Source organism: Notamacropus eugenii, chromosome 2 (assembly GCF_028372415.1).
Source record: "Notamacropus eugenii isolate mMacEug1 chromosome 2, mMacEug1.pri_v2, whole genome shotgun sequence".
NCBI lineage: Eukaryota > Metazoa > Chordata > Mammalia > Diprotodontia > Macropodidae > Notamacropus > Notamacropus eugenii.
The window spans coordinates 504,200,079-504,221,930 of NC_092873.1; the positions used below are offsets into that span (position 1 = coordinate 504,200,079).

A 21,852-nucleotide genomic window follows, 5' to 3' on the forward strand; every position below is an offset into this window, starting at 1 on the left:
CTAAACCATTCCTCAGCAGAACATAGGGGGGATCTTGCATGACAAATTCTCAAATTTTGGTCATTTCTGTAATAAAATCACTTAAAGACAAAAAAATTATTTCCTTAAAGCATCTGAAAATTTTAAAGTAGTCATTTGCTAAATTTTTCCAGGACATCATACTATGAATACGGACAAGTCATTGCCTGTGCTTTCACATTCTCGACGTAAAAATAATTCTGGCACTTTGAAGAGAATTAGAGAGAGAACTACTCACACAGGACACAGAGATTTGATAAATATTATTCTAGAACAAAAGAAGGCTCAGAAATTTGAGAGGCAGTAGACTGTAATGTACAGAGCACTGATTTTCAGTAAAAAGCCCTGGGATTGAGTCACAGGTTCTACTACTTACTACCTGCCAGTATGAACCTGACAGGCTAACTACTCTGAGCCTCAGTTATCTATCTTACAAAATGAAGGACAAGTAATTATATACTTTGCTCCCCAGTGTGGTCTGTGCACTTTGCATGACCTAAGGCTTGAAGCCCATCCATTGCAAGAGTCACATAATCAGATGAAGCGTTCCATTCTAACCCATTCTAGACTTCAGGAAGTCTGATGCTGTAATTAGCAAACTTCCCTTCCTTTTAGACTTCTTCCTCTTATGTCAGTTTCATTTTCTGGCTCTCAGTGAGACACTCCTTCTCCCCAATATGCTACTGCATTACTGATCTTCCCTTCCAATATTGGGAGCACTTCCTCTTGTATCCCTCAATTCATTGGTCTTGGAAATGGAGTCAATTTAGCTTGCACCCCAAAACCACTACTACGTCTCTTGTACCATCACTCCTATTCTGAGGTTCATGCTATACAAATTTGCCATCCAATCCAGATTCTGGCAGCCTTTACTACTGATACCTGGGATACTCTCCCAAATTTCTCAATGAATTCCATACCTACCCCAACTCTGCCCTCACACTAAGGGACTTCATCATACATGTTGATTTAACCTTTAATCTCCTTATCTCCTAGTTCTTAAATCAACTCATCTCTCATAACCTCCACTCTACTCCTCACATCTCACTCCTACTCTCTGCCCCAGAAGCAGTATGCCATAAGGGAATAGGTACTGGACCTAGGAATTAGAATGATCTGGGCTCAAATACTCCCTCAGACACTTACTAGTTGTATGACCTGAAGTAATTCAATTAAACTCTCTTTGCCTCAATTTCCTTATAGTTAAAATAGTCTTTAAAAAAAAAAAAAGATCAAGTTGGGATTCAACAGCCTCTGAAGATCTTTCTGGCTCCAAATCTGTGATCCTTAGCTACACACAGAAGTAATCATACCTTGATTCTGCAATCACCCACAAGTATTTCATTCTCAAGATCAAGAATTCTGAAATTCCTTTATCTGATAACACTCTTCTCTCTTATTCAACCTCTCCCTATGCTCTACCCTGCCTAAACCCAGTCTTCATCCTCATCATGACCCCTCCATACTTACCTAGGTTCTGCCCTCTGTTGTGGTTCCACTCTCCTCCCTTCCCAATTTCATCCCCTTACTGGACCAGTTCAATTATACACTATCTTCTACTTTCAAATCCTTTATTCCTTTATCCTACAGATTCTCAAACCTTGCCAAACTCCAACCTTGGATACCCTCTACTCTAAGCCTACTCACATACTGCTGAACAGAAATGAAGTCATCCAACCATGCTAGCTTGGTTGATGATGTCTCCATAATCGAATCTCCATCTAGCCCTCCACTACGGCTATTTCCACCTCTTCCCTGCTCTGGACTCCCACGCACCTGTTCTTCTGCTGCTGAGATACAACTTCATGCTTCACTGAACACGGAGAGGCCACTGGTCAAGTGCTCTCTTTTCTCCTCCTCCTCCTCATCTGACGTCCTTGCTCCTGATCTAACAGTGTCACATCATTCCCCACTATTCCTTCCTTTACAGCAGTCTCTGGTGAAGAAGTGGCCTTTCTCCTTGTCAAGGCCAACTCTATCCATGCACCACTGATCCCAACCCTTCATGCCATCTCCAGGGCACTGCTTGACTATCATTCCCCACACAGTCATACATTTCATATTCACCTTTATATTCTCATTCATTCTCTCCCTGTCTCTGTCTCTCTCTCTCTTTCTCTCTCCTCCCCACCCCACGTCTTTCTCATCTGTTTATCTTCAATCTTCACCTATCTATTGGTTCCTTCTCTGCTACATACAAAACATACTGAAACCTCCCCATCATTAAAAATAAAACAACTATGGACCTCTGATCTCATCAATTCAGGAGCTTCCTCCTAATATACATCCATGCCCATGCAATTATCATCCATCTTCACTCCCAAGTTTCCCAAAGGGAATCCACTCAACCTGCTGGAGTTCTTTCTCAATTTCAACCCATATCGTGAGGGTACCAGTGGAGAAATTAGGTCATCCATTGCTCAGTCTCTGTTCCTGTCACATGGCCAGCCCATCTTCTGTTTCCTTATTACATCTTTTACTCCTACTGTTCTTTGCAGTTCCCTATTGGTCATGTGGCCTGCTTAAACCCACCATTCCAGTGTCTCCTATGGGATATCATCTCAAGTTCTTGGGGTGTGCCCTAACAGTAACACTGGTGAAATGATTATGAGATCAGATTCCTTGATTAGGTAACAGGTAAACAAATAGTGGTATACGAATATAATAGAATTATGCAATTACTATATCAATATATATACTATAATGGTATATATTATACTATTAAAAATATGGTGACTACAGAGAAGCATGAAAAGTCTAATAAACCCAAACGTCGCCAGCTTTGCTATGTGAGATGGTTCTATGGGAAGGTGCAGGTGAAGGGACACAGAGGGAAATTTAGATGTGAAAACAAAAGAAATGTTAAAAAAAAAATTTTTTAAAGACACATATTTGCATTGATAAGAAGGTCAGAGATCAGTAAAAGAGCTCTGTAATTTTCAAATCCAGCCCACTCTCCTCCTCCTTTTCAGCTGAGGGCCCGGCTCACTGTTCAATTGTATTATCTGTCTCAGACATCCATACTGCTGGGCAAGGACTGGAAAACGGACATCCTTAATCCACTTGGTCTTTCCTGAGAGGATGGACAAGTCAGACTTCTCAGAGTGATTACAAATCTCTTCCAGGAGGCTCTGCAATCTCTTAGGGATTGATATAGACAATATTATATCATCTACAAACAGAAATATTTGGAGGACCTCACCATTCTGGACCTGAATCTTGTGCTGGATCTCCTCCATTACAGTAGTGAATATTTTTGGCAAGCATACATTTCCTTGTTTTATAGAAGAGGGTCACTGAACAAGAATATTTCAGGTGCTATGGCTTCCAAAGAATCAAACGCTCTTCTGTGACCAAGAAACAATTAACCCAACGAAATCTTACAGTCTCCATATATTTCAATTCTGTGGTAGAGATGTGATCTAGTGTTGACTACTGCTTATGAAAACCCACTGGATCTATCCTTACCAAGAAGTCCCTCAATTCATGTGTATATACATAATTTTGTATAGATGGCAAAGCAAGCATAGTCACTGATGCTGTCTTGGCCACTTATTTTCAACATAAATAAGGTTCAAGATTTTTTTTAAAGTTGTTATCTTCCTTTTTATTCAATTTATTGGTTCCTCAATGCTCTCACAACTGTGTTGCTTCCAGCACAAATGTATATCCTGCTACTTTATCAGGGTCTGCTCTTTTTAGGGCAATATCTACCTACTCTGTAAACACCACAGGGACATCCCCTGACTAAGATGGTTTCTGTCTTCTTTAAAACTACTTTTTGTGGAAATTAATTTATATTAGTTTAACTTCTGGATGAAATTATTATAGTTAATGAGGATATCTTTGCTACTGTACATTTAGCATTTTTTATTTTTCAATAATTTGCTTAAGTAATTCAAAGTTTCATCTTAATTGTATGCTATGTCTTTTTCTTAATAGTCTTTCTTTTTAAATAATAAATTCTGTTCTTAGCTCTGATGAATTCAAGATCTGATTGTGTACAGATGGCTGATTCAGGAACAATACCTGAATATATCAACCTGTATTCCTATTGTTTTTCTCAGTCAAACTTCTAGAGGGAAAAATAAAACTACATTCTGTCTCTCCTTTTCCTCTCCTCCCAGTTTCCTATAAATCCTCAGCAATCTGCCTTCCAACATCAACACTCAATTGAAACTGCTCTCTCCAAAATGAGTACTTGCCAAATCTAATCACTTCTCAAACCTTGTCTTCTCTGCTGCACTGGACACAGCTGACCACTCTCTCCCTCCTGCATACTCTTTCATTTATGGGTTTTTATAACACTGACTGCTCTCTTGGTCCTCTACCTACCCGTCTGACTTTTTCTTTCTCACTGTTTTTTGTTCACTCAACATCTCGGTCAGATTGATTAACTGAGCATATACCTCCCCCAAATTCTATTCTTGAACTTCATCTCTTTTCTCTCAAAATTTTCTCATTAAGTTAGTTCATCAATTTTCACTGATTCAATTACCATATTTATAAACATGAATGCTAGAATGATATATCCAGCTCCAGCATCTTTTGAGATCCAGTTCAACATCATGAATGTCCTATCAGGCATTTCAAACTGAATATCCTGAAAATAACTCAAACTCCACACATCCAGAAATGAATTCATTTCCTTCCTCTACAAATCCAACACTCTTCTAAATTTCTCTACTGACATCAAACACAACATCATTCTTAAAGTCACCCAAATTCTCAGCCCTGGTATCATCCTTAATGACTACTCACATATCCCATATCCCATATCCCATATCCCACTACCCACATATCCAATCAGCTATCAAATCTTGTCATTTCCTTGTCTATAATATTAAACATATATTCTTATCTCTTCCTTCACACAGCTTCTGCCATAGTACAGGATCTCATCACCTCTCCAAACTAGTCCTCCTGCCTCAAATCTTACCTTACTCCAACACATCCTCCATTTAGGTGGCAAAGTGACTTTCCTAAAGCAGTAGTCTGACCATGTCATCCACTTGATCAATCCCCTTTCAGGAGACAACTATAAATGCTTACCTGGAAGTGAAATATCTTCATGCTGTATGTGTGGCCCCTTTCTACCTTTCCAGTCTTTTGTACATTAATCTCCTCATATACTCTGCAATCCAGCTCTATGGGCCTACAAGTTGCTCTCACACACAAGGTCCCATCACACCTCTCTGTGTCTGTGCCTCATACCCTAAAGGAACTTCGCCATCATTGAACTGCTGGTTTGCTCCCATAATCAGCTCAAGTGCCACCCTGTACACAAAGCCCACCCTTCCTAATCCCCCAAAACTACCCTGTATTTACTCTGTGCCCATGCTGTCCCCTTTCTTCCCTTCTAAGTTCTGTGAGTACAGGGGCCAGTCCACTTTGACTCCCCAACACTTACTTAGTACAAGAATCCTCACTGACATAATCCTCACTAACAGTCACCTATGTTTAAGCAGCTCCTTATAGATTCTGGGAATAAATATTTAACGTCATTTTATCTCTTTAAATGTCTATTTTATAAGGTGCATAATCACCAGTATAGCAGTATACACGATGAGAGTATGTGCTGAAGAAAGTTTTACTGATGGAGGTGATGATCAAAAAAGTTTCCTCAGTTTATCTGCACAGCTATCTAGAGCAGTAACTGCAGATGGGCAATGACCCAGGTGCTAAAATCAAATTACTTTTTCTCAACTTTTATCCTTTTAAAACTTGCTATACCATTTAACTCTAAACTGATCCTGCATAATCTCTCAAGCTTTTCCTGCCACTGCCCTCTCTCCATTCTTCTACTTGGCTAACCACTTGATCTTCCTTCACTGAATCTTCAACCATATAAGACCCACTAACCATGGGTATTACCTCAAGCTCTGTTCTGGGCTCTCTTCTCCCTCTATATGATCTCATTTAGCAATCCTATCAGCTTGCATTTAATTATGATCTGTATGTAAATGATTCTCAACTATATACATTCAGCCCTGGCCTCTCTCTTGAGTACCAGTAAACTGCCTATTATACACTGCATGTCCCAAAGTAGGTATCACAAAATCAACACTCTCAAAACAAAATTCATGATCTTTCCCCTAAAATCCTGAAAAGATACATCATTGATGGGTAGGGTGGACCTGGAGCACAAAAGACAAAGACCATGTCTCTGGAAGCAACCCAGAATCCCAAAAAAGCCCCTGTGAGAAAATTCTTTCCTTGTTACCGGCACATAAAGTTGACCCTGTAATTTCTCAGACAAAGGCGATCAGTGCAGGCACAGGGGGTGCCTGCTCAAGGACTCTTTCTCTGGCACCTGGAACAGAACTATCTTGTCCTCTTTCCCCTAAGATTTGGTATCAACAGAGCTTTCTTGTTGACTCCCTGAATTTTCCCATATATTCCAGCAGCCCAGCACCCAGACTACTTACATATGCTGACCACTCTCAAATCCCACCCCCCCACCCCAATCACCTGATAAGTATACTTGGCATTCTTTCCATTGTCAATAAGTGCATCTAAGCTTTAGTTCTCTCCTATCAGGTTGCAAGTTTCTGAGGAACTTCACCTGCTTCTACTGGCATCACAATAAACTTCGCCACTTGACTGGATGGCCTGACAGAGACACTCAATCTCTCTGTGACCACAAAGAGCAGAGCAATGACCATTCTGCACCGCTGGAGCAATTTTTTCACCAACAGTTCTTGACATCAATGAAGCCACAGACCTCCACAACATCCCCCACCCCCACCTCAATGGAACACTCTGCTCAGTTGTGGTCAAGAGTCCAATAATCCATCACCAAATGGTCATGATTTCATCATTTTACTATTTTATTACGACATAGGAGGGAAGGAGTAAAGAATAATGAGGAAAACTTACTTCAGTTTTGAAAGGCAGGTAGGAGAATAAGGAAAATATATTGTGGAAATTCTATTCCCAGACACACTGCCAAATACAGAGAAATAGGAAGGACAGTAGAAATGAATGCAATCACTTTTGGAAATCTCTACTATGTAACCAGCCAAGCTGGATCTAAAAATGCCCCCAAATTTTAGAAGGTACTCTCAGCTGTTATTAGAAAAGTTAGTGAGTGCAACAAGAATGAACGAATTCACTTAAAAGTTAGTCCAATGCCACTGAGATCACATTACAATTTAAAGAGAAATACATTCATTTCTGAAGTTTTTAAAAAATTTAGAACATACCATCCTAATGGAAAGTAATTCTAATGCCAAATAAAAAGTATGCTTGTTAAGCTTTAGTATTATATATTCTTATGACATAGTGGTATTAAGTACTAGTCTTCACTGAACAGAGCTGCAGTGAGCAGAGATGGGAACGGTTCCCTGTTCTCTTCCCCTTTGGAGCTGGTAACCTGGAGCTCCAACAGTTCTGACCAGCAGCACAAGGAGATGTGAAGGTCAAATGTGAAGAAGCCATATGGGACTCCCAGGGGAAATAACTGGCTCTACATATATAACTGAAAATTTCATTCCTGCATAAGAGGAAGAGATAATGTCTTTTTCCTGCACAAACCTACAGAGACTTCTTTCTCCAACTTCTAAGTCAGAGCTCAAATTAAATTTTGTTAGAAACTTCAGATAGTTTCAAAAGACGCTGTCCAGCACTTTAACTCATGGGTTTATATGAATAACCCACTTACTCAATTCATACACAAGAATACTGTATGTTTCAAAATCATGTACTAATCCATAAAATATGACACAAATCATCCCAAATTTTCTAGAACAAGATAAAGGTTTTCTCATTATCCAGATCTTTCAGAATATATGCTCTGGGTAAACATAAATAGTTTTAGTAATAAGAAAAGAGACTACAAACAACAAACATTAATTTTCTTTATATGACTTGCTAAAAATGACACTTTAGTTAATTACTGGTTCACTTAACAAAGGTCTTAAAACATTAGTAATGAGCTCTTTCTGATGAATCTCATATGCTACAATTAAAACAAGAAACCTATCAGGATTTCTTGCTCTTTCAAAGACATATAAGAAAACTAACCAATCCCACTCACCTGTTCTGTTCTTCCAGTTTAGCCAGGAGTTCTAAGTCGTCTGGACTCAGTTGTGATGGGGAAGATGGTGAAACAGCTGGTGTGGACAGGGTGGTAGAGGAGGACGTCGTATGTAAAGAAGCAGATGGACTTGCCACCTGGCTGGCCATTTGACTGACTGTGTGCGAGACTGTGTTCTTCACCCATGTGAGAGTAGAACTCAGCTTTCCTGCAACCTTGTCTGTAGCCACCTGTTGACCAAACATACACTTATAGATATCTACAAACATACATAAACAGTTGCCATAAAAATGTGCATTCTATTGTGTTTTTACAAGGACAGAATATCTCTAAGAATTTTCCTATGCCATCATCAAACATAGGCTTTTTTCTTGATAAAGGTAACATAGGTAGAATAACATTTTGACAGATAACTTTAAAACATCTAGCTCTGTTTTAAAAAACTCAAAGTCTCATTTTAAGAAGAATAATGACAAACAAAAAAGGAGAACAATCCTGATTGTCAAGACATATTAGACGGCATCTGATTAAAAGAACTGGTAGTGTGTAACACTGGAAAATACAAGACTTATTAGGGATATAATAGCTAACTTCAAATATCTAAAATGCTATCACAAAGGCTTATTTTGTAATAATGGTCAGCATTTAAAGAGTACTCTGAGGCTTGTAAAGCACATCTGATCCTCAGTCATCCTAGGAGGGAGGGGTTACTGTTATTCCTATTTTACACATGAGGAAAGTGTGTGTGAGAGAGGGTCAGTGCCCTGACAGGAGTCACACAGCTCGGGAGTAGCTGAGGGTAAAGCTGAACTCAAGTCTTCCTGACACTAATTTTTATGGTTACAAAGAGCAGAACTTAAACTGCTGAGTTAAAGGAAGACATATTTCTGTTCAATATGGGAAAGGATTTTCTAACAAGTAAAACTGTCCAAAAGTGAGCTGGGCCATTCCCCATCACTGAGATGCAGTAGAAAGCGGACAATTCTCTTTTAGAGAATTTATAAAAAGGGGCTATGTACATTACAGTTAGGCTGGTGGATTAGATGATCTTAAAGGTCCCTTCCAAAACTTCAAAATTCTATGCCTAAGTCTTAGAATATAAAACATTCATCTTGAATTACTGATATGTATAAACAAATTCTGTTGGAAGGGAAAGCTTGCATATCAAGTATTCACAGGTTAGCGTTCATTTAGTAATCAATTAACAAAACATGTCCTTTTAGTACCTTTGCACATTTTACATAAACACATCTTTGTTTATGCATGTATGTCTACATGAGCTATGATTTTGGTTACATATCCAGTATTAAAAAGGCCCATATATTTCACATGTATAAAACACAGGACTCGTGCTGTGCACACCACATAGCTCCATCCACCCACTACCAGCACATGTACTCATAGCTATGCACAACCCCCCAAACTCAATGAGTGGTCTGGGCAACTGGTGTTTAAAAGGAGGGAAGCTATAAAACCACACACATACACTCAACTCCAACACACACACCTATCTTATAGCAGGCACAGACTGAAGTGCCTGGGCTGCTTTAGGTGATTAAAAATTCTCCAGGGGGAATGAAGGGCAACTAGTGATAACCTATCAGTTCTTTTTAGACTGGTAACATACACACAACCAGAGCACCCTGAAAAAAGCTGGCATTCTCCATTCCTCTCTCTACCCCAAAAACCCCCGACTTATAAAGGTCAGATACAGTAAGTCAGTCAACCTTTATTAATTGTGGTAAAGCCTGCAGGGGCTGTCTTTTGCCTTTCTTGCATCACTAGCTCTTAGCATAGTGCACAGTAGATGCTTAATAAATGTTTGCTGACGTATTAAGTGCAGGGGAAAGCAAAAAAGGCAGAAGCAGTTCTTACCTTCAAAGAACTTCTAATGGGAGAAACAACATTTAAATAATTAGGTCCACAAAGGCCATGCACCGAGGAGATGGCAAGTCATCTTGGAGGGGAAGGCGGATGCAGATGGAAAAGGCAGCTTTGAGCTGAGTTTGGAAGGAAGCTTTCAGGCACGAATGTTTCATATTCTTTTTTATACAACACACATGTATGCCAGTTTGTTCCCAAATTCACCATGCCCAGCACTCTGCTCAAGCCTCCTGCTCACTGTTAAACGTTAACTATTGCTGATAAAGTGTGCCAGAAGAAGTGTTATCTAGCCCCCACATCAAGCTCCCTTATAGATATGAATCCTTAAAGTAGATCTGGGATGAAAGCAAAATGTTTTTTTTTTAAATGTCTATATTTACAGAATGAAAAAAAACTTAAGCCTCAGGATAACATAGACAGCCTTGAATGTGGAAGAATATTATGTATCTGAGGTCTGTGAGACTCCTGGGGTCAGGGACAGTGAGGAAACATCACATGGAAAAACAAAGATTCCCTATAGAGATATATAAATATACAGACAGACAGACAAATGTTAGATGGATGGATGGAAAATAAACACAAGTTCTACAGAAAATATATATAGCAATCAATCAGTTTCTTGCTTATGGGAGTTTGTAAGGAAGGGGAAAGAACTCAAAGGTTGTTGCTGTCCTTTCATTTCCAAAGAGGACCAATGACATCATCGGGTGACATCTTGACCTGAACGTGAACTAGCTAACAAGCAGCAAGTATTCAGTGAGCTTGTTTCCATTATGGAGAGAAGTTCCATTAGGTAAATTCATTCATCCCGGGTCACATGATTTCAAATGTGGTCGATGAGTCATTCAAATTTCTGAACACATTTTAATTGCAACTAATACTTGCTTTACATAAACAAAAATCAAGCATACCTTTTTTAAAAATTTTACCATTTTAAATTGCCATACCACTTTAAAATGACTTTTAATATAAAGCAAGAGACTTCCACTTAGCCATGTTTTGGATACCCAGTTGCAATTCGGATGTCCCTTCAAGCTTATTAAAATGAGATTCAGCCTACATATGGAATAAACGAAGTCAAGAACAACTCATCTATTTTATACTGTAGTTTCCTATGTGAATCTGGAACATTTAGCTGCTTTCATCAATAAGGCATCTTAACCCTTAAGATCTCAGGAGGGTAAGAAGGCTAAATTACAAATCCCTTTTATGTACTCTTAATGGTTGGTCTTTCCTCCAAACCTATTCCTAACCGCCTTTTCACATCTCTCCTTCAAATCTCACAGCAACGGTGTGAAGACAGTTCTCAAGATATCTCCCTTACTCAGAGTAATACTGCATAAAATAAACTTTAAGCAAATTGCAAAAAGGTCATTTTTAGTCACACAAAAAAAGCCAATATAATAGTAATCACTGTCATTTAAGTATGAAACTAGGACTTAAACGTGAACAAACTTCAGCTGTTTAAAAAAAAAGGAATATGGAAACACACTAGAGTTATTTAAAAAACAGCTACTTAACACAGGTTGAAATCAACAAATCCCTTAAGTCCCCAGGAAGAGTTCTGGCTGTGGGGACTGGTGATTCCCACAGAGAGCACTAAAGCACAGCAGAGAGTGCTAACACAATACGGGGTTTCTCCACCAGGTATTCCCTCTGGCAGTGTAGGTGATTTTCGGTTCCTACGGTGGAAACCCTGAGGACTAATGGAGTGGGGGGCTGTCCTAGCTTGATTTCAACTTCCAAAGTCTACCAAGGGCTTGCTATATCAAGAGCCACATCCCCCCAGGCACAGCCCTCGTATTGACAGGGTGCTTGGGTACATGTGCTTGGGCCCCAATTCTAAAATCACATTTCTTTTTAAAAATCACATTTCTCCCTAGCCTCAAAACACTATCCCAGGCAGTTTCTCCCCAGCCCAAGGACACAACCTGCCCCAGCAACAACTGTTATCTCCCTTCCTGATACAGTAGCCAGCTGCATCTATAGAAATCATTAGTCTGAACCAGCTGTGTACTGACTGAACTGGCTGTGCACTGGGTCATAACAACATTTATTATTCACTGACCAATCATCTGTGTCCAACACTTAGACATAACATATACTCCCTTACATTTATCTTGTCTAACGACATTAACGAGAGCAACCTGATATTTCTGAGCCAGCCCTGACCGTTGGTTGACTTAGTGACATTTCAGGCCTAAAACTACAAGTCCATGTAGCCTCACCTTGGACCATTTCCTGATGAACTCTGGGTCAAAATACCTGCACAGTAGATACCAAAAGCGCATATTCCTTTAAGAACTGACCACTCCTTAACTACGCCCTGTGTGTGTTTGTCCTTCATTGCCGAAGAAGACCAAGCCAACAGAGAAATAATGACATGACTTGCACTTGACTTTGCTTTTGAGTGAAGGAGGGCTGTGTAGGTCACCAGTCTCACTCCTCCTCCAGAGTCATCTGAAACCAGTGACCAGATATTCGTCAGGATGACTGGAGATGACCCAGGATGAGGCAGTTGGGGTTAAATGACTTGCTAGTCACACAGCTAGTGTCACACAGCTAGTGTCAAGTGTCTGAGGTAAGATATGAACTCAGGTTCTCCTGACTCCTGCACTGGTGCTCTATCCACTGCACCACCCCAAAACACCTAGTTAGTATATTTGGCACATGCTTCACTATAGAATATCCTACATAAACTTTCCCTGTACCCCTCTAAGGTTGCAGATTCCCTAAGAACTCTTGCCCACTGAAAAGCATAGTAAATCTTTACCTTGACCTCAACAATGCTTGAGTCCGAAAATTCCTTCTAGGTGGAGTGCCCCTGGTACCCTGGTCTTTGTGGGGGTCTCACCACCTCCCCCACTTCCAGCCTTCATCAGTACTACATGAACGATACTTGGTCCTCTTCCCCGGTCTAGTCAAGAGTCATTTATTAAGCACTTACTAAGTGCCAGGCATGAAGTTAAGGACTGGGGAGACACATACAAACAAAAAGGAAGTTCTTGCTCTCAGAAGCTTATATTCTAATGAGGGGGAGGGGGGACAACCCCTAGGGAAGGTGTCAGCTGGAAAGGTCCCCAGGTCCTTAGGGTACAATAACAAAGCAGAGGGTGGGCTTCATCTTTGGGGTCCTTTCCACTGATAAAATATCAGTTTCTGATACTGAGCCACTTGACAGGGCCAAGGACTTTGGTGACAAGAACTTTCTTTTCCAGCTCCTCAGGACCCTGCAGGAGCACTTGCCAGGCTGTGGCTCCACAAGGGGATGGCTGTGGGCACTGGAAAGGAAGCCTGGCTACTCCCAAGGCTCTTGGGGCCTGAGGGGAAATAGTGGTCAATGGGGTGCTGATGCCTGACCTGCCTGGCCCATGCTGCCTCCTGTCTCCTCCAGTCAGGCTGGCCTGCCTGCCCTAGGAGTGACAGTTGGTCGGCAGTTGGTGAGGATGGCTGGCTCCTTACCCATAGGAGATGTTCCCATGGATGATAGCTCTGAGGGCTGAGATGGAGGCTGGACTGGTAGTCTGGGGGTGTTGCTCTTCCTGGGGCTCCCCTGCCGTTCTGACTGCCATTGGCAGTTAGCTGTTGTCTTTGGTGGTGATGAGGGAGGTGGGCCCCTTCTCCATTATGATCTCTCCCCTCAATGATGGCTGTAAGGGCTGGGCAGATACTTCAAATACCAAGCAAATTATAAACTGGCATGCTATTTTATCAGTTGGTGTTGTGAGCTTGATTACCATGAATCACTTCCTTAGACTTTGATCCTTTCTTAGCACACCGGTGAAAAAAAGAATTTCTGAGCATACAAAGAGATAAGGACCAGGGTAACACCTAAAGTAACCATGACAAAGCCCACCAACTCCCTGGGGGAGGGGGGCACAGGGGGAGCTGTATGGGGAGTGAATGGGGAGGGGATGAGAGAAAGAGGGAGGGGGAGGGGAACAAACAGAGAAGGAAGAGAAGGAAAGAGAGGGGGAGGAAGAAGAGGAAGCAGAGGAAGCGAGACCTATTGTAGACAGCTTTCGCAAAGAGTTTTAGCCTCGAGAGAGGAAAGATGTAGCACAACGGAATCAGAGATAGATGGATCAAGTGGTTTGTGAGAATGGGGGAGACAAGGGCATGTTTCTCAGCAGTTAAGGAAACAGCCAGTTGATGGGAGCAACTGAAGATTAGTGAAAGTGCAGGGTAAATGTCCTGGGTAAGAAAGGCTGGACTACGCGTCACTTCTGCATGTAGAGGTTTGTCTGGTCCAGGAGAATGGCCCTATTTATTTGGGATAGAGGTGAAGGAGATGCCAGACGTAGAAGGCCCGAGAGATCTGGAATGAGTAGGAGAGAAGAGGGAGTGCAGAGAGAGTGGGCTCAGCTTTTAAATGAAATGTGAGGTTCTCCTGAGGGGGACCAGAACAGGAGTTTGGGGGGAGGGGGATGAAAAGTCTGGAAAGCAAAGGAAGAACTCAAGAGAACAGCTGCAGGCTGGGAGCTATAAGTAGCAAGACCAGGTGGATAGCATGGTGGAATGGCTTCTCAGGACATCAGGTGCAGGGTAAGGCAGTCCCCCCGATCAACTCAGAGGAATTAATAGTATAAATAATTCAAAGGAAAACAGAAAGCTATGTGGCAGGCAAAAGGGAATTACCCCAGCATGTTATCAACAAGAGCTTGCATGTTAGAATGGGTATACAAAGTATTATTAAGGACATGAGTCAGTCATATAGCAAAAATTAGGAACAACTGTGAAGTACTCACTGGATGAGAAGCACATGAGGCAGCTGGGACAGTCCCAAGACAATAAAGCAAGCAGAAGGTGGAAGATCCTCTCTGGAGGGAGGAGCCATGCAGGTGAAATCACAGATCCAAAGCACCAAAGGGGGCACTGTTGAGGTTCAGGGGTGCTGGGGACCCCAAAATACCAATACGCCAGGTCTTGGTTGAAAGAATTCGACTCAAGACTTCTTTAAGCCAAAGAAACACAAAATTTATTAAAGATTCGCCATACTGGGGAGTGGAGCCAAGATGGTGGAGTAGAAAGACACACATACGCAGGGTCTCCCCACACAGCCCATAAAATATCTGTAGAGAGGGACTCTCAACAAATTTTGGAGCAGCAGAAGTGGAGAACAACAGAGTGGAGGAGATTTCCAGACCAGGGTGACCTGAAAGGCCCACAGGAGACCGGACATGGAGTGGGGTGTGCCCACCCTTGGCCATGGGACAAGGCTTGCGAACAGCCCTCAGGGGCAGAATCTGCAGTTGCAGAATCCTCAGTCCCAGCAGCAGTGGGTTCTCAGATCCCTCAACTCACAGGCGCCAAAGGTCAGTGACGGGGTTTTTTTTCAGATGGCCAGGAAGGGGGAAGGGCCTTCCCATAGCTCCGACCTCAGCCAGCGCCTGCAGAGGCCACATCGGGCAGGCGGCAGGAATTCTCATGGCAGCCCCTACAGCAGCCCAAGACCATTGCTGGATCGTAAAAACCCCTAGGGGCACTGAGGGAGCTGGTCTTTGTCTCACACTGAATGGTAGCCCTGCCCCCACAGCTTGACTGAATCCCACCCCACCCCAGTGCTAGCCTGGCAGAACTGGAGGTCAGATGCCTGTGGAGAGGAAACTCTTCTAAGATTCTGAGCACAAAAATCCTTCCCTGCGCTCAAACCAGTACACGCTTGATTGTGCCACCTTGGAGGAACTGATATCTTACATATCCCTAGAGTATACCCTACTCTTGACAAAGGACCCAAAAGTCAAGTAACTGGTTGGGAAAATGCCCAAAAAAGGGAAAAAAAATAAGTCCATAGAAAGTTACTTTCTTGGTGAACAGATATCTCCCCCCATCCTTTCAGATGAGGAAGAACAATGCTTACCATCAGGGAAAGACATAAAAGTCAAGGCTTCTGTATCCCAAACATCCAAAATAAATATTCAGTGGGCTCAGGGCATGAAAGAGCTCAAAAAGGATTTTGAAAATCAAGTTAGAGAGGTGGAGGAAAAACTGGGAAGAGAAATGAGAGAGAAGCAAGAAAAGCAGGTCAACACCTTGCTAAAGGAGACCCAAAAAATGCTGAAGAAAATAACACCTTTAAAAATAGGCCAACTCAATTGGCAAAAGAGGTTCAAAAAGCGAATGAGGAGAAGAATGCTTTAAAAAGCAGAATTAGCCAAATGGAAAAGGAGGTTCAAAAGCTCACTGAAGAAAATAGTTCTTTCAAAATTAGAATGGAACAGATAGAGGCTAATGACTTTATGAGAAACCAAGAAATCACAAAACAAAACCAAAAGAATGAAAAAAATGGAAGATGATATGAAATATCTTACTGGAAAAACAACTGACCTGGAAAATAGATCCAGGAGAGACAATTTAAAAATTATGGGAGTACCTGAAAGCCATGATCAAAAAGAGAGCCTAGACATCATCTTTCATGAAATTATCAAGGAAAACTGCCCTGAGATTCTAGAACCAGAGGGCAAAATAAATATTGAAAGAATCCACCAATCACCACCTGAAAGAGATCCAAAAAGAAAAACTCCTTAGGAACATTGTGGCCAAATTCCAGAGTTCCCAGGTCAAGGAGAAAATATTGCAAGCAGCTAGAAAGAAACAATTCACGTACTATGGAAATACAATCAGGATAACACAAGATCTAGCAGTTTCTACATTAAGGGATCGAAGGGTGTGGAATATGATATTCCAGAAGTCAAAGGAACTAGGACTAAAACCAAGAATCACCTACCCAGCAAACTGAGTATAATACTTCAGGCGAAAAAATGGTCTTTCAGTTAAATTGAAGACTTTCAAGCATTCCTGATGAAAAGACCAGAGCTGAAAAGAAAATTTGACTTTCAAACACAAGAATCAAAAGAAGCATGAAAAGGTGAACAGCAAAGAGAAATCATAAGGGACTTACTAAAGTTGAACTGTTTACAATCCTACATGGAAAGACAATATTTGTAACTCTTGAAACTTTTTTCAGTATCTGGGTAGTTGGTGGGATTACACAGGGAGAGGGGGAGAGAGAGAGAGAGAGAGAGAGAGAGAGAGAGAGAGAGAGAGAGAGAGAGAGAGAGAGAGAGAACAGGGTGAATTGAATAGGATGGGATTATATCTTAAAAAAATGAAATTAAGGGGTGAGAGAGGAATATACTGGGAGGAGAAAGGGAGGAATGGAACGGGGCAGGTTATCTCTCATAAAAGAGGCAAATAAAAGACTTTTCAGTGGAGGCAAAAAGAGGGGAGGTGAGAGAAAAAAACATGAAGCTTACTCTCATCACATTTAACTAAAGGAAGGAATAAAATGCACACTCATTTTGGTATGAAAACCTATCTTACAATACAGGAAAGTAGGGGAGAAGGGGATAAGCAGGGTGGGGGGGATGATGGAAGAGAGGGCAGTGGGAGGAGGGAGCAATTTGAAGTCAACACTCTTAGAGAGGGACAGGGTCAAAAGAGAGCAGAAGAAATGGGGGGCAGGGTAGGATGGAGGGAAATATAGTTAGTCTTACACAACACAACTATTATGGAAGTCATTTGCAAAACTACACAGATATGGCCTATATTGAATTGCCTGCCTTCCCAAAGGGAATGGGTGGGGAGGGAGCGATGGGGAGAAGTTGGAACTCAAAGTTTTAGGAACAAATGTTGAGTATTGTTCTTGCAACTAGGAAACAGAAATACAGATAATGAGGAATAGAAAGTTATCTTGCCCTACAGGACAAAAGAGAAGATGGGGATAAGGGAAGGGAGGGATGTTAGAAGAGAGGGCAGATTGGTGATAGGGACAATTAGAATGCTTGGCGTTTTGGGGGTGGGGGAGGGGAGAAAAGAGAAAATTTGGAACCCAAAATTTTGTGGAAATGAATGTTGAAAGGTTAAATAAATAAATTTTAAAAAGAAAAAAGAAAAAAGATTCGCCATACTGGGTTGACTCTTAAGGAGCCTAAGCATTTGTAAGGCTTGTATTCAGAAGTGGGTCATATAGAATCTCAGCTAGACAGAGTCTGAGTGCCTTCACTGAGGTGAGACCGAACTTAAACACAGAAAAAGACCAAGGGAAGAATCCAAGTGTTGCCAAGTAGTCTGGGGTCCCAGGAATGGTCTTGATAGATCAACCCCAGGGAGGATCCTCTTGGGAGTGGCTGGTAGTCCAGACTATCCACAATCCAGGATGGGCAACTTGGACTTCAAGAGAATGCTGAGTAGTTGGGAATATCAAAAGGATGCTAGGATCAAAGGAAGAGAATTCTAAATGATGATCAGATAGGGAGTATCCAGGCTGAGAGAAATGAAAGTGAATCCAAGGAGGGCCCCCCCCACCAAGGCCTGACTTTCCAGGGCCCTTCAGACAAATGGGACAAAAACCCTCCTGATGCAAGGGGAAAGGTCGTGGCTTGGGCTTGTACCCCATCAGCACTATGGTAACAGGAAAAAGCTTTTATCAGGGAGCTGAGCCCAGAGCATCTACCTCAGCAGGCAAACAGCACTTATGTCAGGGTCACAGAAGATCTCATCTCAGTCAAACCTCTTTCCCAGACCATCACCTTGCAAAATTTAATAAAACACAAGTTTGTGCAAAACCCATTTACGTCAATCTGGTGAGGATTCTGTCCAATTGGAAACCCTGTAGAATTTAAAATATTATTGACTTACTCACCCGGGGCCAATGAATATCATAACTGTGTTACACAATAGTAACAGGTTTCAAGTTTCCCTGAATAAGAAGTTTTAGACTAATGAGAGTACATTATCTGTGGTATGAATTTGTAAAAAGTTGTAAAAGAGAGAAAAAAGAAATGTGCTGTAAGGTTAGAAACACAACAGACATGGGAAGGCAGCTGAAGAAGTCTCTGTCCTACTATCTCCACTTTAAAATGAAGGACTTTTAATTTCACTAAAACGTTCATTTCCCTGTTTAGGACTCATTTGCTTACTAAAAAGTGTTATTTCATCTTTCAAAGAATCTCATAACTTTGACATGTGCACGGGAAACATCATGTCAGAAAAATCTTTAAAACACTCTTTTACCATACAAAATCAAATAACTTCTTGAACTGAGTAAGTAACAAGTTCTAGTACTCTGTCCCTTTCAGTCAGCTACGTGAGTGTGAAGCTTTTTGTGTCCCACAATAAAAAGGTCTTTGCCTACAAGTCCGAGGCCGCTCCTTACCCTAATGGCCTTGTCTCCTATCACTCCCTTGCAGAACTTCTACAGAGCCGACAGAGGAGACTGCTCTGCACTTCTAAGAGATGTTTTGCCCTCTCCCATCTCCCTGCCTTTGTTCATGCTAGGTCCCAAGCTGCCATTTTCTCTCTCCACTAGTTGCTTTCCTATCCATCCTTTAAGGTTCAAAGAGGAAGCATTCCTGACCCACGTCTAACACTCCACCCTGGAAGCTGCCCCTGAGACTGCTCCAAGGATTTTCTTTTGCAATTCTCCATATGCATGCTCTATGTGTACATATACTTATGCACACATGACTAGGGTTATTCATGTTTGTGCCTTACTCTTCCACTAAGCCTCATGAGGACAGTGGTCGAGCTAGAGGATGGCAGAGCGCTCTGAATACAGGAGGCATTTCATAGTTTTAGTGAAAGACGATAACAAAAAGACTGACAGTAATATTATTTCACATTTTAATTTACTTAATCTATTCTGAGACCAAATTTTACAAGATTTTTTATTCATTTTTAACTTACGTAAAGCCAAAAAAGGAAACATTCCACGTACACAGCACAACCATGAATTTACATTTTACACTTTTTTCTTTCTTTTGAAAAATCATATATTAAGTACTACCTGTCATTTTCAAAGCTGCTCTGCTTTTTCTGCTTCCTTCTGCATTTTCTTTTATTCTCTGCTGTGCCTGGAACCAAATTTAAAAAGAGGAAAAAGTGTAGGAGGAAAGAGAAGAAAATCTGTTGCCTTTTGATTGTCACCAAATAGCACACCTTCCAAAGAAGCACAGTTTCTTACCAGTCAGGTGTCTGAACATGGTCAAGGAGCCAGTGCAGATACTACATTTTGAGTATGTGAGGGTAGATATGTGAAAGATTTCTCAATAGGTGAGTCACAAATTGAATATTCTCTGGAACCTCTTTAGCAATCCTCTCTTTCCCTAAATTCTTTCAAACATTGAGATAAAGGAACCTAATGAGGGGAAAGATAACAAATACAAAAGGAATTTTTCTTTAATACCTGCAATAAGTGAAAGATACTCTTGACAAATGGGTTGGGACCCTACAGTTTTACACAAAGGAAGAAACAAAAGAAAAAAATTATTTGTAAAAAGGATCTTACATGTATATGGTGTTTTAAAATATCACAAAGTACATTCCCGACCTCACAGAGCCTGCGACAATCAAACTAAATATAGATAGAACATATATGTATGAAAAGACTGAAGAACAGCTCTCTGAATAATATGCCAACAGATTCAAATTAATCTTTGCACAATGGAAACATAGTTCAGGAATAAGAAATAAGAGGCGAATGCTTACAAATGATAAAGGAGGCCCAGCCCTATAAAGCACGAATGCTTTCTTAAAGCATTAACAGGCTCTGGAATTAAGTACTAAATAATATCACAATAAAATGAAATGACTATATTTTAACAGAAATGAACAGCTATTTGCAGATGTGGGGTCCCTATCCAACTAATTTTATTCATTTAACAAAATTATTTCATAATTTAATGTCTTACAATTTGAGCAGCTAGAGTAACCTAGAAGTGAAGTTATCATTAAAGACAGACAACTAAATTCTAACTTCCATGTCACTCCCTAAGGCCAAACACCAAAAACTCCAAAGAAATACCTTATTAATCTAGAATTCAGATAGCTGGCAACCCTATCTCAAATACAGAAAAAAATTTTAAAAATAAGCGAAAAAGTTCCTTGAGCACTGAAAATAGATGTCAAAGTCCATGCATTATCTTTCACACAATTCTAACACTCATGGGTCTGTTCTACTGCAAATGTGTTACATAGCCTTCCCTGGGCCCTCACTGTTGCAAGGCAATCCACTCACTCACCACAGCAGCTCTTCTAACCCTTTCCATCTCACACCTCCCATGGCTCCCCCTCTCTCCACATTCTCAGCTAAGAACTTTGCTTCACATTTTAGTTTAAAAAAAAAGATAATTGTCAAGAGTTCCCTCTTCTCCCACTGTCACCTCACATAAACAGATGCTCTCCACTCCTAATCTCCACTGTCTCACATGAAGTCATCTTTCTCCTTGCCAGAACAAACTTCTCTACATGTGACTTCATTCTATTTTGTTTTCTCCAAGCAGATTTCTCCCTTTATCATTTCTACTTTCTTCTTTATTTTCAATCTCTTCCTCTCTCCAAGTTGATTGCCTACTGCCTATAAACATGTCCATGTCTCCTTCATCCTCAAAAACCCCTCCCTTGATCTATTATTCCAGCTAGCTATCATCCCATATTTCCCTTTTGTGACTAAATTCCTTGGGAATGGTGTCTACACTTGATTCCTCTTCCTCACATTCTCTATAAACTCTCTACCATCTAGCTTCAGACCTCATTATTCAACTGAAATCGCTCTTTTCAAAATTACTAATGATCTCTTAATTACCAGTCTTCAACCTTCTTGACCTCTCTCTCTCTGTAGTCTCTGACACTGTTGATCACCTCTTCTCCCTAACACTACCATTTCTCTGTTTTCAGGGTACCGCTCTCTCCTGGCCCACCTCCTATATATCTAAAGGCTCCTTTTCAATCTCCTTTCTTAGATCATGTCATCCAGATAGCTATCTACTATGGCTCTTTTTTAGGCCTTCTCTTCTACTATATTATTTTACTTGGTGTCTCATCAGCTCCCATGGACTTAATTATCATCTCTATGGCAAATGACTCTCCAACTTCCAATATCACACCTCCAATTTTCATCTCAAGGGAAGGGA

General features: G+C 41.0%; 1 protein-coding gene across 12 annotated transcripts in view; it reads right to left on the minus strand.

Moving 5' to 3' along the window:
• The window catches only part of EVI5 (ecotropic viral integration site 5), a 237,682-nt gene that overhangs the window by 161,841 nt on the left and 53,989 nt on the right, over positions 1-21,852 (minus strand). For 10 of the 12 annotated variants that reach the window (XR_011975757.1, XR_011975758.1, XM_072649091.1 and 7 more), the window contains one exon: positions 8,057-8,286. Coding sequence is in view for 10 of the 12 variants with exons in the window: in XM_072649091.1 (XP_072505192.1) it covers positions 8,057-8,286 (230 nt within the window). In the remaining 2 variants the exon portion in view is untranslated. Of the gene's footprint in view, positions 1-8,056; positions 8,287-12,713; positions 13,223-13,402; positions 14,314-21,852 lie in introns of those variants that run through there. The other 2 variants (XM_072649087.1, XM_072649088.1) reach the window with 2 other exon arrangements.